Raw genomic sequence first — 24,212 nt, 5'->3', positions numbered from 1 at the left:
TTTCTGCAGAGTTTGAAAGTGGCATGAAAATCAGTATTTTGTAAGCACACATAAATCAAAAACAAGGACAATATACTCTCAGTAGGGACTTGTAATCAAGACCTGATGTTAGTACAGTCAAACCTCGTTAATGAGTCACTCTTGGGACAGCAAAAATATGACTTAGTAAGCAGAGTGACTCGTTAAACGGAGTAAGCTGTAGCTGTGCCAGTTCCTGCCTGAGGACAGTTGGGACTTCCAAAAAAGTGACCCGTTAAGCGGAGTGACGTGTTAACAGGGTGACACACTAATGAGGTTTGACTGTATTTACCTTCAAAGGCTGAATATTTATGTACCATTTATGAGATTTTTTTTTTAATTGAAAAGTGTAGATTCATTTTAATCGCTTAGTTTTTATAAGAGTTTTCAGATTTTTGCGCTATGCGTAGCGGCATAGATCGGATGCTGGACCCCTTTCACAGATACAAATAGTTTTCTCTAGTTTCTTATATGGAAAAATTTCCCATAACGACCATTCCCCGTTTTCGAACTTTTTTGTGGGAGGGGGTGTGGAATGAAAAGTAATCCATAGTATTTCACTTCGTAATCGAATAAAAGTTCTCAGTGCCAAGGTGGGAGGATTATTTTAGCGAGAGATATCATTGTATAACGTGAGCCTCTATTGATTTGGAAAATCATTGTCATAAATCAGGGGTCTTCAAACTTTCTCAAGTGGCGAGTGCTGCCTATACCCATCATCAAACAAAGCACACCTTACGGCAACTTCGACATTCATATACCTGAATTAATTGTAATCATTGAATGTAATTTTTACAAGGTATTCAATCAAAGCATTGATCAAGTGCTCGCGAGCAGGACATCTGGCATGTGCATTGATCACTTTTTATTCTTCAAGGAGCACTGTGGCACTTGCGAGCATATGCTGCTGCAGCTTTAACTCATCTCGGAGTTGGGGGGAGGGGGAGAAGCTCTGAATGCCGGGCGAAATATTAAATTATACAGCGAATTCAAACATTTACTTGATTTAATTTTTTTTTGTTATGTCCTTGAACTTGTCTGGCTTGTCCCTGAACTTGAATCAATTGAGTTGATTCGAATGAAAGCAGGTAAGTCAAAGAACCATAACATCACATCAAAAATGAACAACAGTTATTGTGTCATCACACATTATATTTAAGAAAATAACGAATTATATTTTATTTTATATAACATTTCATATGATTTCTGAGAACAGAAAACGTGCGTAGAAAAAGTGCATTAGCATATGTTCACGTTTTTTCTATAGCTTGCATTTTGCTTTACATTCAATGCAAGCATTTTGTGTTCTTAGGGATTTCAAGATTTGATTGGGTCTGTGCAGAAATTGAAGTCTTCATCGCTCACTACCGAATCAAAGTCATTTACTGATCTTGGTGCGAAAGTCGATGCTGTGAATGATGCTCTTCTTTGGGTTATCAATGACACTCATGCTGTTGATGTAAGTGTTTACTTTCTGCAGTTATTGATATTTCCGTTATGCGGTCGTGTGGGCATCGCTCTAGACCAGTGTTTCCCAAAGTGGGCAATATCGCCCCCTGGTGGGTGATGGAATGGTCCAAGGGGGCGATAGAACCTACTTATTCAACATAGGATCCTATGGGCTTACTTAAGTTGGGGAGTGATGAGAGGAAAAAATTTCTGAAGAAGGGGGGGCGACGGAACAAAAAGTTTGGGAGACCATGTTCTAGACTCCCTGATTGTGAGGATCCAAATTCAAACCCTGTTGGCAGCACAGTGGTGGTCAGCTGAAGTTTTTTCCCCCATGCTTTTCCAACTTTGAAATGTGAATGTAAGCTGGTCTCCCATTTGGAAAAGTGTACCCGCAGAGAGCAAGTGGATCTTCAACTTGATTGCTTAGGTAACATAAAAACTCAAGCCTTTACCATCTCTTGTTCAAAATATGCAAGGCAGGTGACAGCACCAGCAAAAACATGAAACAAGCACAACTCTGGCAACATAAATATGTTATTGGCTACACATGTACTCAGTTCCGCATCAATTCATTGAAATTGTGCAGAGGAATGTGCGGTTAAGTAGTAGCAGTTATAGATTATCCATTCAGCATCTTTGACTTATATTTTTGCAAATGAAATGACTGAATAAATTTACACCAGAACTTTCTCACCGGACTTATCCCGTTGCCGAGATCTCTTTCAGCTCAGCTTCATGGCAGAGTCTGGAACATTTTATTTTGAGTCAAAAAGAAAAAAAACCATGCAATTTTTTATACCATATTGAATTTTTGCACCATATTTTCCCCTAACAATTGGGTACTGTTGTGATTCAAAATTTTTGTGTTGATTACAGAGGAGAGGGGGTTGAGAGGTGGACGGATGAATGTACGCATATTAGGATGGAGGTATATTTAAAAGCAATTGGGGGGAGGGGGGAGCCCATGCCATCTCATCTGTTATCTTACACTTGCCATATTATACAGTATACACAGGATACAAAGAAAAAAAACGAAATGAGAATCTTATTGTGAAATGTAAAATATCCATCGAAATGAGTCATCTCTCTTAATACCGTATTGGTGACCAAATGAGTTGGATAACTTGCGAACTAGAAGCCAGGAAATGAAATGACTGTTTATTTTATTTTTATCTTGCATTTCCTCAATTCTTTATCGAAACGGTTCAATTACTGCTCAACTTTCATGAACATGGCTTGAAATTAGAATAAATAATTATTCCAAGTGCAAAAAATAAAATCTTTGTTTTTAATTCTAAGAATTAAACTTTCTATCGAAAATTCAACTTTGCAGAATTTTGGTTTCTGGAAAATATGTTTCACTGAAAAGATTAAAATAGCTTAAAGATGAAGAAAGAAAATTTGAGTTGTGTGTAGAAGTTCGACTTTGTTATAATTGCTGTCTTGTGACATTTCCGAATTAATGTCTGGGCTTAATTTTTAGAAATGTATTTACAAAATTTTCAAATAACACATTTCTCTTTTTATATGAAAGTATGTTTATATTCCAAGTTCTTAAATTTGTATTTTTCAGTCCAAAATATCCTCACTTGAAAACTACACGTACTACAGTTTAGCTCCCCATCTGGATCACATTGATGTTGAAAGCTGCAAATGCAATGGCAGCATTGGAATGAACTCGAGCGAGCTACAGAAAATGGTTAACAAGACAGTAAGTAGCTTTTCCTTTATCATTTTACTATTGATAATGATTATTAATAATTTCTCCTGTTTTATTTCTCCCTCTAGTATAATACAGATGCACAAGGTTGAAACTTTCAGTTTCTACACACATAGTATTACTTGAAGTAGTACACATATAAATGTTTGAGCCCATTCCAGTATTGTGTGTTTGTACAACTTGTGTTAGTTAATACCAGATTTGTACCACTATCCTTTATATAATACCAATAATGGCATCATGGTGGCAATAACAACTGAAATTTGACGTTTTATCACATATTTTGCTCTTTTGTGCAGCTGGCATTCTTTAAGAGTTATACAAGGTTGAAGACAGAGTTATTTGATCAGGAAAGATATATAATAAAACCTCCTACACTTCCAAATAACAGTAATCTTTGAACAACAGCTACAATTTGTTGGAACCGATGCTTCTTTCAACTAAACATTACAAGTGACCTTTGAACAACTGTTACTTTGGACATGGAGTTGGAAAAAAATAATATGCATATTGCTATGAGAAAAATAATTTACAAGCTGATTTTGAAGGGAGTTTTATCTTCCCGAACTCTGTGGGGGAGAGGAAAATTATGTGTTTTTTCTCATCCTGGATATTGGAGGCAGTGTAGAGGGAAAAAGGGCCACATAAGTGATCTACAGTTGTGCAACAGGCCACTTAGGTGATCTGAAAATGTGCTGCTGACCACACTTCATTGGAGTGAGAATGTGCAGTGCATCACTGTAGTGATCTGAGACTGTGCCACTTTAGTTCATTCTTATAAAATTCAATTTGAGATCCCAAGCCAGTGTGAGATCACTCTGAGGGCCACATATGACCCGCACATCATGGGTTGAGCATATATGGTCTAGTTGATCATGAGTGGGAATAAAGAACTACAGTATTTAGGGGTTGCTGGTATACAATCTTGGTCCATGTCAGTTTTTCTTGCAAAGTCGTTTTTATTGTGTTCCATCTCAGCACTGCAAGCCTAAATTTTAGGATGTCAAATTTGCACTGTAGAACAGAGCCAGAATTAAATGCTTGGTTAGCCAAAGTAAGCACATACGGTTTGGCACCCACCTTGTAATATTAAAGGAGAGTTTAGAAGGTGAAATTTGTGCCTCTTCTTTCCCAGGGCACCAGACCACCCTTATAGCTGACCCTGTTGATTAATCAGTTATTATAATATTACAGTATCAATATAGTCAATTATAATATTACAGTATCAATATAGTCAATTATAATATTACAGTATCAATATAGTCAATTATAATATTACAGTATCAATATAGTCAATTATAATATTACAGTATCAATATAGTCAATTATAATATTACAGTATCAATATAATCATATATTGTAATATAATCAATGATAATATTACAGTATCAATATAATCATATATTGTAATATAATCAATGATAATATTACAGTATCAATATAATCATATATTGTAATATAATCATATATTGTAATATAATCATATATTGTAATATAATCAATAGTATAATTATTGCATGTAAGTGATGATTTTATTATGATATGGGAAGTGCGAATTTTAATAAAGTCATGGAGGATTTTTAAAATTATGGTTGAATGAGAGATAATTTGAATTCAAAAAAGCTAAAAATGAGGGAAAGAATAGCATATATCAAGACAGTGATTCTCAACTGGTGCTCTGCAGAACCCTTGGGGCTCCGCGTGCACTTCTTAGGAGCTCCGCAGTGACTAGAGAAGAATAAAATAAATCAGTAAATTTAATAAATTAATTTTAAAAAACCTACGGAGCTCTGCTATAGAAATTATGTACTAAAAAGGGTTCTGCGAGTCCAAAAAGGTTGAGAACTGCTGTATCAAGGGACAAACTTGAGAAAAATACTTATCAAAACCTTTCAAAATTCTTAGGTGTTCCCTTAACTCATAACGAGTAATATCTTGGTTAATATTGCACTTAGAAACATTGAATATTATTTTTGTTTGGCTCAAGAGAGTCAGGGCAACAACTTTTTAAGTATTTAATTAAAAGTTAGACGGAGACTATATAAAAAATAAAATTTTGGATCTCTGTACATGTGTATGGCTTTAATAAAATGAATGGCGTATCTAAAATAGATGTTATTTGGATACTTTTTTCTAATTGAAAATACATTTTTATAACCAATGGTTCACCTTTCCATAGCCGTACAAGGCATGTTCAGTTCTTCAATCAAAATGTTAAAATTTTTATCTTTTACTGATTCCGACTTTTCATGAACGACCGAGATATCCAGTTTTCTCGTTACACACATCACACACACTTCCTCGACATCAGTTGTCATCAATCAATAGCTAGTGTGATAGCAGCCGAAGTTTTTAATTGCTCTTCTATGAATGTTTTTGCCTACTTGAAGGGCTAATACCATTCAGAACACTGTAGACTCATACTTTTTTACAACAAGGATTTCCAGATAAATTCTGTGAATAGTATGTTGAGTTTGAGATAAAATCTGCACATAATGATGTTCGAAATTTCATTTTTTACAAGCAAAAATATCCAGCGCAATGAAACACTGCTTTTTTTCAGGGATGGCAGAATTATCCCAGACCATTGGGTGCTTGGCTTAATTTTTATGGGAAGGATTTTGATTTCTGAATTAATTTTGGTAATGCTTGTCCCCAGGCTTCAAAATTCTGTGTGTGTTCTATGGGGGCAATCCCTTGGCTCTGATGCCACTGATTTTTTCCATATGATTGGTGGCTAAAAGTAAACAACATGGTGCAGTGAAGGGTATATTAGCCTACTTATCCAATTTGTATGTTAATACTTGTTAATTTTCTCATTTTATTTTGTCCTGAGTGCAAGGAGCAATGATTAATACCAGCAAATACTAGTTTTTTTTTCACTGCTGCAAGATGTTACTGTATGTCTTGTTTGAATCAAAACTGATGGAAACAATGAACGTGTCAAATTTGTAGTTGATGTTTTAAAAATAGAATGTCTTTTTACATTCATATTCCAATTACATTTTCTGGCTGTTATGACTGATGTGGAATTAATGTTTTCCTTCACAACTTTGATGTATTTGTATGACCTTTTTTTGTCAGATTGTAGATTCGGTTGTCGGTATAGTGAATTCAGGATTCCGAATCAATTCATCCTCATTCCATCAAGGCTCTGTTTCAGTAGAAATGATGCAACGTGCTCAGAATGTTTTAGTACTGCTCAGGGGCTTGACTAATCAGGTATATACAATAACTCCTGCATTTTGCGTCTTCCCCTGTTTATAGAGTGTTAAATGATGCATATATATATATAAACTTATGTTTTGTTTTATAATTTCTTTTCAAAATAACTGATTTTGTCAGATATGAGTCGTATGATTTATTTTAAAGGTTTGGTGTTTCTGGTTTCAGTTAAACTCTCAAGCTCGAGTTGATGAATGAAATATGTTGAATTATATTCTCTTTTTTTACTCTATTTGTTTCTGCAGTTCAGCCATACGCCATTGCTGGAGCCTGTGACTGAGGATAAAGCGGAAGAAATATTTGCTCACCTTTTTAATGACACATGCCAGCAACTCTTAAAGGAAGAAGTAAGAAACATTTTTGTCATTTCTCCTGTCACTCTGTTGTTTTTGAGATAGTTATACCTAAGCTAACAAATTTTTCAGCTAACTAAGATAAAGATTTTTTCCCCACTATATTTCTACCGTGAATACAGATATACCTTACAAATGCAGATTTGGCTAATGAGCATTTTAGTTGACATAATGCACACACTCACATAACAGAGCAGCATCGTTTGCTGAATTTTCACACAACCATCATCAGAATTACTGTCTTTCAAGCCCGATTAATTTATATCTGCCTCAGATTCACTTTCCAGATACACCTCTATTTCCTCTTCCAGAAACTTTTGATTCATTTTATGCAAAATGAGTTATTATGAAATTAGAAGTGCATTAAAAATGTACTGTTTCCAGTGCACATGTTCTTTCAGTGCAAGACTCTTAGCATGAAATTGAACGATCTAGACATTCTGCTAGAATGTCCAGATTCTTCTTTTTTATCTGTGCAAGCAGATGAAGAGATGTTTAAGTATAATGCACGGAAATGATTTGACAAGGTCATATTAGAGGACCCTTATGGAGCTGACTGGGCCATTAATGTATTGTGAAATAAAAACATCTTTGGTATCATATCTTCTTGCAAATCCTCCTTCATACAATTGTGAAGTTGCTCATCTCGGCCTCCTATCAGTTTTGTCTTTTTTCAGAATACTACTTATTGTTTTATAAAATTGTTCATCTAATTTTTCTTTGTATCTGGAAGGATTTTCCATAGAAACCTATGGGAAATCGTGTTTCAGCTTACAAATGTTATTCTTGAATGAGAATTATCTTTGTTAACTGATGTATGACTGTACTTCTCATGGAGAGGGGACTGGCATAATCTGTCATTATATTTTGTCATTTAGTACAAATAGTGCATTGGCCTGAACATAAGATGGCTCCTCCCAATCCTTTCAGAGCCACCCTTACTAAACACTTGGATTAATGAAAAAAGAAATTGAATATATTTTACTGGTCCCTTCTTGAATCGAACGATTTTCATTAAATCATTTTGTAATTTAGATCGCAGGTTCTTAACCTTTTTCAGCTACGACCCAAAATCTGCAAAGATCAGCTTTGTGACTCATGGGACTGTTTGTTTTTTGAAATCAGTGAAACCAATGAACCAATAAGTGCATTTATAATTAGGCTGCAAGAGGATTTGTACGCCCCTGTAACCCAAGTTTGAGTCTGAACCTGGGATTTTTGCCACTCACAACTTTAAAGTTTGATAATTTTGTAATAATGTTCTTTGATTCCACCCAAAATTGCCACCCGGGTCAGTTGCCCCCCTCCCCTAGTGCTGGCCCTGGTTCAACCCATAGGTCTTGTGATTTAGATTTTCATTAAAATTATCATAGTTGAAGTTGCAACAACCTTGTTTTATTATTACAATTTTTTTTTCATATCTGTTATTGGGAGTGTGGATTATCTGTTCCAAAAAATTTTCTGTTGCATGTTGTAGTAATTTTTATTATTTCTGTGATCGTTCGCTATTCCCCCATTCATAGTATTTTTCAAGCTTTCAATATCGTATTTATTCAGGTTGATTGAGTTACGACATTCATTTTATTTACAGGCAGATAATCTCAATGCACTTGTCTCAAAGTTGAAAGGAAGTGAAAAAGCTGATCTACAGAAAGATATGGGGTCACCATCAACGGTATTAATATTTGCTGACTTAAATTTGCTATGATCTTTATCTCATGCTTTTTTTTTCACACTTTGAGCCTGTCAATGGTCAGTGTCTTACAAAATATCTAATTTTTTATTTGAATGGCTCGCAAATTATTTTTATTCTACAGTAACATTTTAGCCTACAAATGATTTGCAAGACTAGCAATAATTAAAAAAGTTTTCAATATTTTGGTTTGATGAATATTTCTCTCAATATGAGTATTACATATACCAAAGGCTCTCAAATGAGCATCAGTCTATGAGGCTTTGTGTATTTGCCTTGTTTGTCAAACATCAAGTGATCACAACTAAAAGGCCAAAAAGTGGAGGCAAGGCCGTCTTAACGAGTTAAAAGTTCAGCTTGAGCATTTTTTCGGGGCTGCTTTCTATTATTTTAATGAAAGACCCACAATTGGAAACTATATATTGTATTCATATCTGTATTAATGAAACCCTTCAATCGTTTAGGGCCCTTGTTTGATTTGGGTGCATTCATTAAGGCATCATTGACTACAGGAATGACATTCATAGCACAAGCCCATTAAAGACCATCTCACTTTCTTGTTAGATGTTAATGCAAGCGAGAACAAAAAATACCATAATTTGAATTAGATCAACCTGTACTGTATGTTTGCTCTCTGAGACTGTCCAACCATTTGGGAAAGAATGCAAACCAACTCTTAGATAGTCTTCCTGGGCGGTCATGTCCATCTCTCTGTATCTTTGAAAAGGGTAATGGGTGGTGCGCAAATGTGAATGAATCATTTCAGTTTCTATTATTTTTTATGGGGAAGTTTGATTCGATAAATGATTGTTTCAGTTTATGAGCACATTCATGGAACAAATTCTGAAATGCCAATGTATGTTATGTTTCTGTTCAATATCAAGTTATTGCTCGACCTAAATTCTTTCTTGAAATATGGTAAGACCGGGACAAGACAAGGGCTTTCACAAAACTTAAACTTGTCTTAAGTGGAATCAACAGATGGTTTTGTAAATAACCGGTTTTCTTCAGTTAAGGTTAAACCTCTCCAAGAGACAGACATTATTTAATGCAAAGGTCATACAGTCTATTCCCTTTTTAACGAATACAGTTATAGCGAAAATCTGGTTTTAATGAAAACTTTTCTGATTCCACCAGATAAGTTTACTTAGGAACAACATAAATATCTGGAATTCCTGTATAACAAAATTTCGTTATTACGAAGAGATTTCTCCATTCTCTTGGAGTTTCAATTAAGAGGGTTGACACCACCCCTCGAATCCAGCTCCACTGACTCTCATTATGAAATTTATTTCTGTCTCGCCCTGTCAAATCTGTACTGAGAGGGATGGTGGCATCCTATTTATGATTACCTGGATATCCTTTGGGGTGGGTCAAGGACAGTGGGTGAGTTTGTTTGTCATAACAGGATTTGGCTGCATTTAGTCCGTTTGAAGAAGGGAAGAAATCCTTGTGAAATGGGAAAATTTTCTGGCCAAATGCAGATGTTTGTCCCTTCAGTTGGAAAATGGGAAGTTGCGTTTGTCACTCCTTTTCTAGTTTGAAAACACTCTTAATTTTTGGAAGTGGGTAGCGAGAGGGAAAAAAAAATTTCTGAGGGTGTCCGCAAAATAGAGGTTTTACTGTATTTGTTGGGACAAGTGATCTAGTGTGTAAAAATGTGTTTGTTAGTAAAATTGAGTGGCAAATTTATATATACAGGAGAATTTTCTTAAAATTTAAGAATTGCATATCATTAAATTATAACTGATCATTTCATGTGCCCCTTTATAGAACAGAAACTTGTCTCAAACAGAAAATAATGTATGCTAAGGTTGTATGTACAGATTTTGCTGCAGCGTATCTGTTTAAGTTTATATGTGAGAGCAGATGTGCAAGGTGATCGTTATTCGTGAGTTGAATAATTAATTCATAACTATAGGCTGTTGAGAAGATAAGAATATTTTACTTGTTTTTGTACTTATTGGCTGCCGCTTTCCTCATAATCTGGAATTGTTGAATATCAAATGAGGTATCAAGCTATTCTCCTCTCCCACCTATGTGTGCAAAATTTGGATATTATTTGGAGTGGGCTCCAACCTAATGCACAATAAAGATTTATCATTAGTCTTGATATTATTTGTTATCAACATCAATAGATTGTTTAACATGAACATTATTTGTTTCAGCTTGAAAGGAAGGATAATAGTCAAGCCGTGCTTACAGCAGCATCCGATATCGGTACGTTATTTTGATTACCTTGCTCACTTCTATTGCAGGAAAGCTATGTAGGGGTTTTTATTTTTTCATTTCATCAAATTAAAGATTTTTTAAAAAATAAATATCAATTCATGCACAATTCTTTGTAAACATGATTAAAACAATCGCAGACTGCCAAAAATATATTTCATTCTGGTGATTTCTTTCAGGACCAAGTCAGTCACCCAGTGTCATAGATACTCTTGATACTGTTTCTAATAATGATGAAGATGATACACCCACCATTGCTCCATCAACCAACGGTAATATATGTTTATGATTCCTATATGTTTGTGTGATATATTCATGATGTATTGATCCGCATTAATTGGTAATATACAGGGTGCATAGGTAACAGGGCATATGACATTTTACTGGTGAACCATTGGTCCTAGAAGAATACTTCCAATTAGAAAAAGTATCCAAATAAGGTATAGTACTTAGATATGTTATTCATGTTGCAAGGGGTTGTAGAGTTATTAAAATAAAAAAGTAACTCTTTATGCAGTCCAATTATGTCCCAAAAAACCCAGTTAGAAAGTTGTCCTGTCTCTTCGGAGGCCAACAAAAACAATTCCATGTTTCTAAGTGCAATATTCACTGAGATATTCGAGAAACGAAGGAAATTTGGGAAAACATAATTAAATACAGGTAAAACAGTTTTCCCGCATTTAGAGCAGTTTTTACCCAACTTTCCTATATTTTTTGAATTTGAATATCTCATCAAGTATTGCACTTTGAAACATGGAACTTTTTTTCTGTTGGCATCAGGAAAGACAGAGCAACAACTTTCTACAATTGGTTTTTGGGGCACACAGGGACTGTACAAAAGTTAATTTTTTTTTTATTTTAATAACTCTCTACAACTCCTTGCAACATGAATGACAATGTACTATACCTTATTTGGATACTTTTTCTGATTGGAAGTATGCCGCTATGACCAACGGTTCATCAGTGAAATGTCATACTCCTTGTTACCTAAGCACTCTGTAAAAAAAGAATCTTGCCATACATTGGACAGAAAACTTGCAACATTAAAAAAATCATCCATTTTTTGACACTGTTAATTTGTCAATAGATGACTATATGTACAGTAAAGCCTTTCTTTTGCAGACACCAGCAAGACAAAATTAAAATTTGTCCATAAAAGAGATATGACGTTAACCATGAGTTGGAAATGCATACTTTTATTATACAAGGGGAAATTACTATTTGGCCATAAAAGAAAGGGTTAATTGTTAAGAGGGATTTCATTATACTAATACATATCTGGACACAGACTTCTTGGCTGCTAGTCACACCTTCCAAGAGTGAAACTGTAATGGATGGATCTGCGGCAGAAATTTTCAACCTGTTACTCAATAATTTTCTAATTTCTCACTTGCAAGGTATTGATTGACATTCAGAAATCAGTGTGATGTGAAATGAAGTAGAAGCATGTGGGTTTGAGTAACTGTGTCAGCGCTCTTCTCCTAATGATAGCAAAGATGGTGTTCTGAATTGAAAAGTCTTGTAGACCCTTCTCCTATGGTTGGGGTTGTGCTCTTCTATCCACTTGCATTCTGATCTAGTTGTGATTCCAAACGTTTTACGGTAAATTATTCTTGAAACTCAGGATGCAAGAGTTACAATATGTGCATTAGTGATAATTAGTGGACATAAATGTTTTTATCTTCAAATCATTTCATCTGCACTGAAAAGTTGAGCAACAAACTGATAGTTCTCCATTGTAACAGTATGATGGTCTGGGCAGAAATTGCTATTGGTGCCCACATAGACTTTCATATCTCCACTAGAGGTTCAGATATGGAAGTACGCTATTAAGATGGCATCATAGACAGAGATGGACTTGAAAGTCTGGGGGCCCCATGATGATGATGATGGCAATTCATATATATGCAAATACATTAGATCAGTCAGTTTTACCTTTGACGCTGGGGGGCATTCCTCTGTATCTCCACTCATGGATGGCATCCTTGCACCATATGCTCACACTATTTCTTTCTGTCTCAGGACCTAATGCCATGTTTATTGACAATAATGCAAAAGTTAACACAGTTTGTTGTTGACTATTAAGGTTAAGTCTGAAATAGTGACTCGTATAGAAGAGCCACTCATTTCTTTTGACTTGAACCCAATAGAGAATATATTAGACATCCATAGAAAACGATCAACTGCTCTCCATAACCATTCCCAAAGCCTCTTTGAGCTGGGAGCAAGTCTTTCTCATAAACTAACCCTGATACAACAAAACGACATTTATAATCTTGTTATTGGTATGAAAAGATGTTGTCGAGCCTGTGCAATAAGCATAGATGGCCATATCCCATATTGAGGACCTTCTCCATTGAACTTTTTGTGGCTCGGTATATGATTGTTCTTTTCTATGCCAGTTATTCGATTGATTTTGGATTTCCTATTTTTTTGTAATTTCACCAAAGAGTGTCCTTTTCTTCACCCTATGATCTGTGTGAACTCAAACAAAAAAAGGATTGAAACATATGCTTGGATTAACATTTTTGGTTTTCTTTGCTTAACTTTTGAGCATTAGTGTATGTCGTAATGTTACAACATGCTGTTCAGCCGACATATGTTGTAGTCCTATGCAGGGCAGAAAATATGATTTGAGATTGTGGGGGCAGAAAATATGATTTTGCTTCCCCACAATCTCAAAATTTGATAATTTATAACGTTTTCTTTATTCCCACCTAAAATTGTCATCCAGGGCAGTTGCTCCCCCCCCCCCCCCCAGTTCCGGCCCCAGGTCCTATGCTTAAACAAAGGATAACGCCACTATCCATAAGAATGTTTTTAACTGCTGGCCAATGTGAAGATAAATTTAGGAAAGAGAAAATTAAACTGCCTATGCCTGGAATGGAACCCATCTCCTTGCGCTTGCTGTGTGAGTGCACTAGACTACAAAGGCAACAAATTTCAATCTTTCCTTAAAGCTCATGCACACTGAATTGAATTTTAATTTTCTCTGTTTCCTAAATCTATTTTTGCATTGGCCAGCTGTTAAAAACCTTTGTATAGTCCTATGTTTGTTGCATATTTTGTCTGGAGTGACACACTGAACTAGGGATATTATATCAATGTGTTGTTACGCAGTGATAAAAAGAAATCAGATTCTTACGTGGACTCAGTTACAATTTTGTCATACTGGTATATGATTAGCAGGAAGTGCTCTTCCGACACAGACTCCTGGATAAAATTATATTGAACTCTCTTTACCCTCGACTTTGAAGTAACAGGCGTATCAATTTACATTCTCTCAAAAGTCATAAATCTGTTTGATTGCTCCTTACGCACCAGAGGTTTCTGGGCTGTACCAAAGCATTGAGACCACCTGGGGCAAGGGAACCTTATATTTCTAACATATGAGTATTGAATATGTGTCCATATACAGGGTTATCGAAATTAGCTGACCTCTGTTCTGGAACTTTCCCCAACTCAGAGGTTTGTGGAGAGCGTTCTACTGGTCCAAGTGGCACAATGTTCAGAAAATAGGCATCTCGCATGATGATTACTCCATTTGTTAAATAAAATATAGACACCCCGTATTTATTACAAAAATTCATTGATAGGTGGTGTCGCTACTTGGAAGAATCGTTCTACACATGTCTACCTCTGTTTCGAATGATACTTTCTACTTGCAGATCATCTGTATCGAAGGCACCTCTGGAAGACCTCATTCACCGGTGTATTCTAGGGATTAACTGTTGACTTTACTGCTTGATTTTGGCTGTATAACATTTGATTAATAAGCTTGTTTGCCGGTGGGCTTCAAAATTTTCAATATCTTCAGCAGTGAAAGATTGAAGACCCTTTAGTCTCATTAGATTTCATGAAACTTGGCTTCATAGTTGCCATGGTTTATCAAATGAATTATATTATTTGATTTATGTAAGATATTTTATTTCCCCTCTTACATATTTTGAAACCAGGGCTTCTGCTGCTGAATCCTATTCTGCCAAATCGCTGTGAAACTAGTTTTTTTATTTGGCAAGTAACTTAAAATTTTGCAAATAACAAGCTCTCATTTGCTCAATGTTGCCAGAAGGCATGTTGGTTTGGCTACAAATGATTTTGGCCTAGGAGCAAAAATTCTATAATGCAGCAATCCTGGTTAAAATGTTTCAATTTACCAGCTGAAAGGGGGGGGGGGGATTCCTCTCCCTGGAATCAATTTTTTCATCTCATTAAAAACTGTTGTTCATTCTCTAATGTTTGTTATTTTTCTTCCCCCACTTAGCTTAAGTATCTGGATGCTTTGCAGTGATTTGAAACGGCACAAAAGATTGTTTTTGTTGAAATCTGTGAGTTTATTTTTTTATAGTCTTTGCAGTTTGCAATGCTTTATGCACTCTAAGATTCTTTTTTTTGTGTATCCAAATAAATATTTGCAGACACCAAAATTCAATTTTTTCTCAAAGATTACTTATTCAAGTTAAATTCACATCAAATTTCTGTTTAAAGTCGTTACGATTCAAGTCTTTGCTAAATATCTAAAGTTTTCACAATTAAATTCTATCTCAATATTCAAAAAACTGAAAATATACGGCTCGTGATTAAATCAGAAATTTCCCACCAAATGTCCGGACTAGTTCCTTTATGTACATTCAATCTCTATGTCTGCCTGTTGATCATTCATTGACTATGTTATCAGCTGATTCGCAGACTTCCTCAACTTGTGAATATTCGCCAATGCACATGAAATTGTAGTTCCGGTTACTCTCAGTGACACTGAGGGTGGAGAGAAGACGGTCGTTAAGCTCTCAGAGAAGTGGCTGATGTTGATGAAGCAGAGCACACAAGAGGAAATCCTCTTATTTCAGCATTGACAAGCCCAGGTGTTTATGAAGTTGATTTCTCAATGGAACACTTTTCCCTGTACCCCTTAGTTTGCACTTGCTGAAAAATTTGGAGTAAGCCTACTTTATTAAAAAAAAATGGGGAGGTTTAGTCATTTCTAATTGCCACTTAAAGGGTTGAACAAAGAAGTTTTTGGATTAATTGATCGTCTTTAGATGAAAAAAATCTGATGTCACAAAAGAAATTTGCGTAATTCCTTGTACCTTACCTTCAAACTATAATATGTAAATTTGGCAAGAATATTACATCATCAGACAGATCAGTGATATCGCAATAAGCAGTCAGTTTTAAGTGGAATATAAAGAGCAAACATTGCGGGGAAAAAGTAAGTAATCATATATTCCAATTCAGAAACATTGATTACATAAAAAAATATGACTAGATTATCAGACCTTTGCGCTGGGGGTATAGCAATACATTATAAGTTGTATAAGATATAATTCTAATTGGGAGTTTTAATTTGAATTGAATTTTTGAATTTCCCTGTTTCTCATTTAAAAAATGTTTTTCTTTAATTTTGCTTTTTTAAAAAAATGAGTTTACGAGTCATTTTCCAGTTTTTATCATTTGAAGCACCATCTTTTCTCGATCAAAATTTCTTTTTGCAACCATAATTCATTTTATCAGTTTTATGGTTTTCATTACAATATTTTTGGCAATTGCATATTTGCCTACACAACAGCAGAAAACTGTGTTGTGTAAAATTTTAGAGTGGATCAAATGCAGGGCTCCCACTCATCATACTTTTTTTACTTATTGGTAAAATGTCCTACTTTTGTCTTACTTTCTCGGTTTTGTCCTACTCTCTAGTTTTTGTCCTACTTTTTTACCAAATCCTATCGACAAAATTTGTGTAATTGATTTTAATTGAGCAGGAAATCATTGATATATTGCCAAATATTACAAATGTTGAAGAATGCAATTAATGATTCTGCCAAAGCAGAAATTGAATCATTTTCAAGGTAATTTGGAGGGGGGGGGGTGTATGTGGATGATTTGATTAATTTTTCATTTGCTTAGTTCGAGGGTTCAACAAGTATAGTAGTCATTAAAAACTTCTGTCTGGATGGAAAAATAATTTTGTATTTATTACTTCATGGTCTTGGACAGTAACTTTCATCATTCAAAATTATGGTGCAAATAGGTGAAACAACAGTTTGCATTTCAAACCAGTCGGATACATAGGCCTATTCTAGGTTTGGTGATTCTGATGCTACCCAATAACATTCAGTTGTCTTCTGTATTTTTAAGGCATGAAGAGCCATAAACAATATTTACAATGCTGAGCAAAGAGCTAGAAATGGAAGTGCAATTTGCATTTGTCAAAAATGATTACACTGGCATTGAACAGTAAAATGTGAACAAATCCCTTTAAAAAATGATGGACAACGCAGTAAAACAGGTTCACCTTGCCTTATTTACATCGGATCTTGTAACCTACACATTTTGCACTGTGCTTTCGAAAGTGGTCTCGAAGGAGCGTCATTCTTAAAAAACGTACATCTTCAAAATATGCTGTGCCTTGTTGAAGAGAGTTGACAAGCTGTGCACTTTGGAAGACTCCAAAAAAAAAGAATGTAATATATATGGGGGGGAGAGAGCAAAAAATTATCTGTGGTTGCTAGTACACTGTTTTGGCCAAAAATTGGTTTTGTAACGAAGTCATTTGTCATTTTGCTTTGGCTTGAGTCAATCTTATAGGAAACTGAAATAGTGCTATGAAGTTAATTCAGAATTTTTTTTTTTTCAATTTAAAATTATTTTTTTTTGCAAAAAAAAATTTTTTTACGGATTTTTTCCCATTATGCTATGATTATGTTGTCTAAGGGGGTTACCCTCCCCCATCCTACTTTTTAGTCCTGTGTTTCCCTACTTTTTTTCATTTTTTGAGTGGGAGCCCTGCAAATGAAAACTGAACGGAGCCATAGAATGAAATGATGTACAGTGAAGCCCAGTGGCTTCTCGTGGTTGGATATTTTAGAGGGTGCGCATTCCCCAAAAATTACTGCCATTTATCGGTGAAAATATGTAGTCAAGTCAAGTATACGTATTTACAGTTATTGAAGTATTGCACTGCATTGAAAACTTTTTTTTACATTATTAAGTTATTTATCACATTATCTGTATATCTATGCAGTGCAAAAATAATAATGCTCTATCAACACAACATTTATGTAAATAGTTTGCATAGTGTGAGCTTAATCGATATCTTAAGAACGTTGGAAATCATTTAAGTTTACCATCGGCAATGGTTTTGTGCAAATTGTGAAAATTTATACTCTTCTTCCAATGTTATACTCTAATTTAATAGGTGTCTAAAAATTTTATGATAAAGTTACAAAATATATTCTAATGTAAAAGATACAACAGATTTAAAAGATAGGAGATAGATGGCAACATCAGTATTTGGGCCGCCTTTTTAGCGTGGCCAAAACAAGCCTAATAACCTGGGCTAATTATCTCCCTTTTTCCCCTTCTCTTGTATTTCTACTTCTAAAGGGTATCTCATATTGGCACACAATGTAAAGTGGCCAAAGAGGAAAGAAGAATGCAAAGCTCTCTCCATGAAAAGCACTTCCAAAGTTTGATCATATGATCAGTAATTTATGACACTTTTCTTTTTATTAGTGCTTCTGAAAATATTCTTTTCCAATTAATCAAATTCGTTTGAAAAAAAGAGAAATTCAATGGTATTAAGTTGGTACCAAATCCATTTGAATAATTGAATTAATGACTTGAAATTTCCAGGGGGGGGGGGCACGAGCCGCCCCTGGTGATGTCTCACTTACAGCGCCGTCAGAGCTGTGGGTGCTCCAGCACCCACGGTAATTTGTGACATGGATCCGAGCACCCCCAGAATTGATACAGAAATTAAAAATTTCCGATATAAAACTAAAGATGAGCACCCACAGTTTCGAAACACTTCTGACTCCCCTGCTCACTTATACACCCTCTCCCAGTTATAAAGACAATTTCCTGCACTCACAGTCAAAAGATATAAAGATGTAAATAATGCTTATTCGCTTTTCTCACATATGAATTTTTTCCCTTGATCCCTTTGTATAAATCTAGTACATTCCGTGTAAGTGTTTTTTTATTTCCCAATATGAGTCGTCAGCGGATCACAATAAAGAATGACTGACAACAATTTTCCGCTTACAACATTTATTGAAAAGGTCAAATGTTTAAGTTGCAACAAAAAATAAACAATTGGAAATTTTCAGATAACTCAATGGAACAGTCCTTTTAGAGTTTTTAGCGTTAAAAATGTTACAGTTAGTAATTTTGATTGTTCTCACCCAATCGGTCCAGCTAGACACTTTTCAGGGATTCCTTTTTTCACCGGAACTAGTACATTATTCAGTTGAACAGTCCAAGTGGATGAACATCTCCTTAAGGTGAGAGTCCCACAGGAACATTGTTGATAGAGAGTGTATGATAGTGAAGTCATCTCTCAGTTAGCAAGATCCTGTCACAGCGGAGGCATCGATACAAGCTTTTGCAAGGAATTTTACGTCAACTTTCCAGTTATGATGGATACAGACAGGGCGGTGGCCACCAGAACAAGAAGTACAGTGAATTAGGAGGTGCCAAAGCACCCAGCAGGTTTATCAAAGCATGGCAACAAAAGAACACAGGAGGACGTAGAATGAAATGGTATATGAAGGGAAATTTCCTGTCTCACACTATCACAAGAACCAATAAGCTTCGAGACTATACGACACTCGAATCAGCATAATATTTTTTGACAGAAAAATCTCATTTGCATACTTTGACATAATAAAACAATATTATACAGTCATTACATTCAGAATCTGGCTACAATACAAATGTAAACATTGAAAACCCGGCAACACCTACCAGCCGCGATCGGCGGCACACGATCATACAGATCGATCCCGGATGGCATGACAAGATTATTGTATTTAAAAAATGACTAGACAAAGGACTTTTCTGCCAGTGGTCTATAGATACGTTGCACCTTGTACTGACGCATAGGTGAGATATCACTGTAGTTTATTTCAAATGTAATCTCCGCAGTTACACAAACACTTGTCCGACTGTTTCACCAAGTGATGCTTGATGAATCCCAGGAAGGACTGCTTCTTTAGTTCCTGGATCGGCGTCAAACAATCAACACCCTTTACCGTTTGTGTGCAGCAATCAAGGCCAAACGGCTTGTCCTATTGTCCAGTCCACTGGAGTGGTTTTGCTGCATGACAACGTGCAGCCACAGACTTCTCTTACACATAGTTTGGCAAAGTTTCTGTGAACAGTGTTGGAATACCCACTGTATAACCCAGATCTATTGCCATGTCACTTTCACATCTTTGGTCTGCTGAAAAGGTATTGAAGGTTCGCTGTTTTTACTCGGACAGTGAAATCATGAATAATGGTCGACACACACACAAACATTGGTTCTGATCTCGGCCAAAAGGCCTCTACGAGCAGGCTATTCACCGCTTTGAAATAATGGGACAAGTGCTTATGTATAGCTTTAGATATTAAATTTGAAATAACGTACGCCATTTCATCCTGTGACTCCTGTTCCATTTTCATTTGATCCATTTATATGTGTCATATCAATGAGTTTTTGTAACAGGATGCTGAATGCTAGCCACTTGATCTTTTGGAAGTGAACAATTCACTGCTGAGAATGAGATCTACCATGTAGAAACGTTATCATTCAAATGCCTCACACAGTACTATTATTAAGGTCTATATTCACACATCAGCTACAACTCATCTCTGATCCAAGCGATCCATCACTGAAACACATAGTTCCCAAGTCATCCGGATTTTCCTGGAGGCTCCTAAATTTCTGTTCCATCTCTGAGACTTCAGAAAAATTCTGACATTCCCCCGAATTTCGACTGCGATTCCAAAAGTTCCTTAGTTTTTCAGTTCGGCCTCGCAGCATCATGAAAGACATTCAGAAAATGTCTAAACTCCAAATTGTGTGACTATGTAGTGTATTAGTATTGAATTCTAAACTGCGCCTTAGTGTGAATGGGCTAATAGAGGGAAGAACACTTTTTAATTGAGATGACATATAGATCTCGGAATGAAGATAGGCAGTGACTATGTGTGTGTGTGTGTGAATAGACATATTTAAGCCTTTGGCTGCAAGTAGCATGCTGGGGGGGGGGGGAATTTAGCAACAGGTTAGATTTTGTTTTTCTTTCATGGAAGATAGGTGTCACTTTCATAGATCCAATAGAATAAAAAAAAGAACACAGTCTAAATTGTTCCGCCCAGGGCAATCACCCTCTCTGCCCCCCCCCCCTAGTTCCATGCCTGGGTACATGTACTATTTACAATTAGTAAAGTATTGCACTGCATTGAAAATTTCTGTGGTTCCGAACTTCGAGGCGGGAATTGCGAGCGGTTCTCCACATTAAAAAGTCTCGCCACAGAGAGGAACAAGCCTACAACACTACAAATATTCAGTCATTACACTTCACACACAGTTTGAAGTATAGATGGCAGCACTGAAAAATCAGACACACACAACATCAGATACACATTCAGACCGTTAGGTGCTCATACTTTGCTCCAGACTCTGCCACAAAGCTTGGCTGGAAGAGATCTCGGCAACGGGATAAGTCTGGTGGCAGAGCCCCTGGCATTCATTCATTCATTGCATTAAAAACTTTTATTTTTGTTAAAATTATTTTTCACATTATCTGTATACCTATGCAGTACAAAAATAATAATGCTCTATATCAGCGGTTCTCAACCGGTGCTCCGTGTGTACCTCCCAGGGACTCCGTGGCGGCTCGAGGAAAATAAAATGAATCAGTAAATTCGATAGATAAGTAAATAAGAGATGCCTACAAGGTTCTGCCATAAAAATTAAGTACAAAAAAGGGCTCCTCGAGTCAAACAGGGCTCCGCCAAAGAAATTATATACTGAAAAGGGTTCCGCAAGTAAGAAAAGGTTAAGAAACTCTGCTCTATATCAATGCAACATTTGTAAATAGTTTACGCAGTGAGCTTAAGCGATGTCTTAACAACATTGAAAATCATCAGTTAAGTTTAGCAGTTGCCATCTGCAATGGTTTTTGCCAATTGTGAAAATTCATACTCTTCCAATATCAGGGGTCGATGCCCAGCCAAAAATTTGGGCCCGTTTTTGCGGACCCTTCACAAAATTCTGGACCTTCACAAAAATAAAAATTAATGAAACCATAAATTTTGAATTTCATTTCTTTTGTGTAGATTGACTAAATTACTTCGCTTCCCGCAAAACTACTTATTTTTCACAAAAATAAAGGAAATTTTCACAAAAACTGAACCCTACAAAAAAAGATCCGGACAGACGCTTCAATATTATACTCTAATTTAAAAGGTGTATAAATTTCTATGATAAAGTTATAAAAATATATATTTTTTTTATTCAAATATATTCTAACTTACAAGATACATTTGATTTAAAATAAAGTAGATATATGGCAGCATGAGTATTCGTGGCACTTTTTTTTTACACGCCTAAAATGAGTGTAATAACCTTGTACTAACCATCCGCCTTTCTCCCTCCTCTGGTTTGTATACTACCAAAGGGTATTTCATACGGTGAATGACGAAAAGCGGCCAAAGAGGAAAAAATAGAGAGCTCTCCATGGGAAAGCGCTGCCGAACTTGGCCATATGACCTGCATTTTACGGGATTTTTTTTTTTAATCAATGCTTCCGAGAATTTTTCTTTTCTAATTTATTAAATTACTTTTAAAAATAAAATAAATTCAACTTTATTAAGTTGGTGTCAGATCCATATAAAGAATTAAATTAAAGACGTCATTTTCAGAGGGGCAGTGCATGCATACACCCACCACCCCCCCCCCTCCCCGCGCTAAGGGTTAACTGGAACTTTTCTGACAAAAGTTTCATTAATTCGTTTTTATATGATAAATATTTTCTATAATGTTCAAAGGCGTAATATGTGTCTGTTTTTCTTGTTCTAGTTTTTCCCCCTCCAGATGTCCACAGAGTCTTCGTAGAACTCTCAATTTCACTGTGAAAGCATATGTCTACATATGGAAGTCAGTGTCAACGTTATCATTGATGAAACGGGAAGAAATCAACAGTCACTTGTCAATGAACCATGGGCTTATATAAGAATACTTTTTCGTGTGGATTGTAATTTATGTTGTACAGCAGACACGTTTGATTTCTCTCCCGCGTTGTTAAAACCTGTTTATCATCATCCCTCTTCTCTGTATTCGTGTCATCTGCAAGTCCATAAATGTTGATACTCGAACGTTGCAGAATATTATGTTTTTTTTGTAAACTAGTTTTGCGCACATGTTTTGCTTTAGATGTTCATAGGAATTTCATATTGTGGAAACCCCCCCCCCCCCCACCCCGCAGAAATTTTTCTAACTTGTGAGTTAATAAGAGGGGTTTTTTTTTTCAGTTGTTTTACAGTGTTACTTAAAATAATTTCATCATCATCATGTTCATTTTGTGAATAATCTAATAGTTTAGCATAATGATGTTGAAAAGTTGTTTTAGTCTCATCGTACCTTAGTTCACGAAACATGTCGTCAGACGGCAACCAAGTTTCACGTAGCCATTATGAAGCAAAATAGCACATTGGAACTTTGGTATGCCACAAAATATTTTTAGTCCGCATGTTTGAGTTAATTTTGCATATTCACTAAGAGCAGGTATGGCGTTCCCTTGTCCGTATATTCAAGAATAATCAGCCGCGAATGTTAATAATTGTTCATCTTGTTAAACTTCACACTCCAAAAGCATTTATAATATTGGCCTCGCGCAGAAAGAGTTATCGGCTGATGTTTCGAAATTACTTCAGAAAAAAATATATATCGTACAGTATTCAATCATGGAAAAATCAATGTCTTGGCTTTTTGTAAATCCATGAAGTCTTTTAACGGAAATTTAAGAAATATTATATATATGTGTGTGTGTGTGTGTGTGTGTGTACAGTATATACGCTATATACATATTTAATATTCCTGCCATTTTGTAAAATGAATTATTATCGCCTATTGTGTGTAAATACAAGAAAAAAAAGTTATATGAAAATATATATATATCGCCCTCTATCTTTGTATTGTTTGTCCATAACCTCGAGAACATGCGTATGAAAAGAATGCACCATTGCGCTGGTTTTTTTTCTCAATATAATTTATGCATTCCGAATTTTGTTTATGTAAAACTGGTTTTAGTTCAGATTTCTTTAGCAGGCTTTCTTTAAGGAGGGGTTTGCGAGAGATCACTATGCATTTCAAGAGTTTTTTCTTCTCCCCTCAGCCATTGATACACAATTTGATTTGTATTTGTTATGATTTCGCACATGTTTCTCATCGATCTCATCTCAACAATTTGTGTCGAGCTGTTATTATTTATTTATGTGATGAGTAAAGAATTGTTAGAATTTATAACGTTTCATTTTGTGCTTTGTTGTCATTGTATTTCGTTATAAGAAGGTGCCCGGGGGCCCATGGTGCTTTTAAGACGGTCCTGGCACCCGAACAAAGTGATATATTTAAGCCCCACCCCTCCCTTCTGGCTGGAAATGCTTACCTAATAATTTGTATGAAAAATGCTCTGTAAAAAACAGCACCAAATCCTATTATTCTGATCCCCTACCCCATGGGCGGAGATACGGG

At 35.6% G+C, this 24,212-nt stretch overlaps 1 protein-coding gene across 2 annotated transcripts in view; it reads left to right on the top strand.

The window, feature by feature from the left end:
* Positions 1-23,984, top strand: part of LOC149063760 (EF-hand calcium-binding domain-containing protein 14) — a 54,742-nt gene extending 30,758 nt beyond the window's left edge. For both annotated transcript variants that reach the window (XM_089255581.1, XM_089255582.1), the window contains exons 7-15: positions 1,331-1,477; positions 3,044-3,181; positions 6,275-6,412; positions 6,661-6,762; positions 8,360-8,443; positions 10,630-10,681; positions 10,870-10,962; positions 14,955-15,018; positions 22,539-23,984. In XM_089255581.1, coding sequence (XP_089111707.1) covers positions 1,331-1,477; positions 3,044-3,181; positions 6,275-6,412; positions 6,661-6,762; positions 8,360-8,443; positions 10,630-10,681; positions 10,870-10,962; positions 14,955-14,959 — 759 coding nt within the window. In that variant the 3' untranslated portion in view covers positions 14,960-15,018; positions 22,539-23,984. The remainder of the gene's footprint in view (positions 1-1,330; positions 1,478-3,043; positions 3,182-6,274; positions 6,413-6,660; positions 6,763-8,359; positions 8,444-10,629; positions 10,682-10,869; positions 10,963-14,954; positions 15,019-22,538) is intronic.
* The last annotated feature ends 228 nt before the right edge of the window (positions 23,985-24,212 follow it).

Source organism: Pholcus phalangioides, unplaced genomic scaffold (genome assembly GCF_987345545.1).
Source record: "Pholcus phalangioides strain wild (caught in Gottingen) unplaced genomic scaffold, Ppha-v1.0 ptg000043l_1, whole genome shotgun sequence".
NCBI classification, from domain to species: domain Eukaryota; kingdom Metazoa; phylum Arthropoda; class Arachnida; order Araneae; family Pholcidae; genus Pholcus; species Pholcus phalangioides.
The sequence above is the reverse complement of the archived record's forward strand: the minus strand, read 5'-3'. Positions and strand labels throughout refer to the sequence as shown.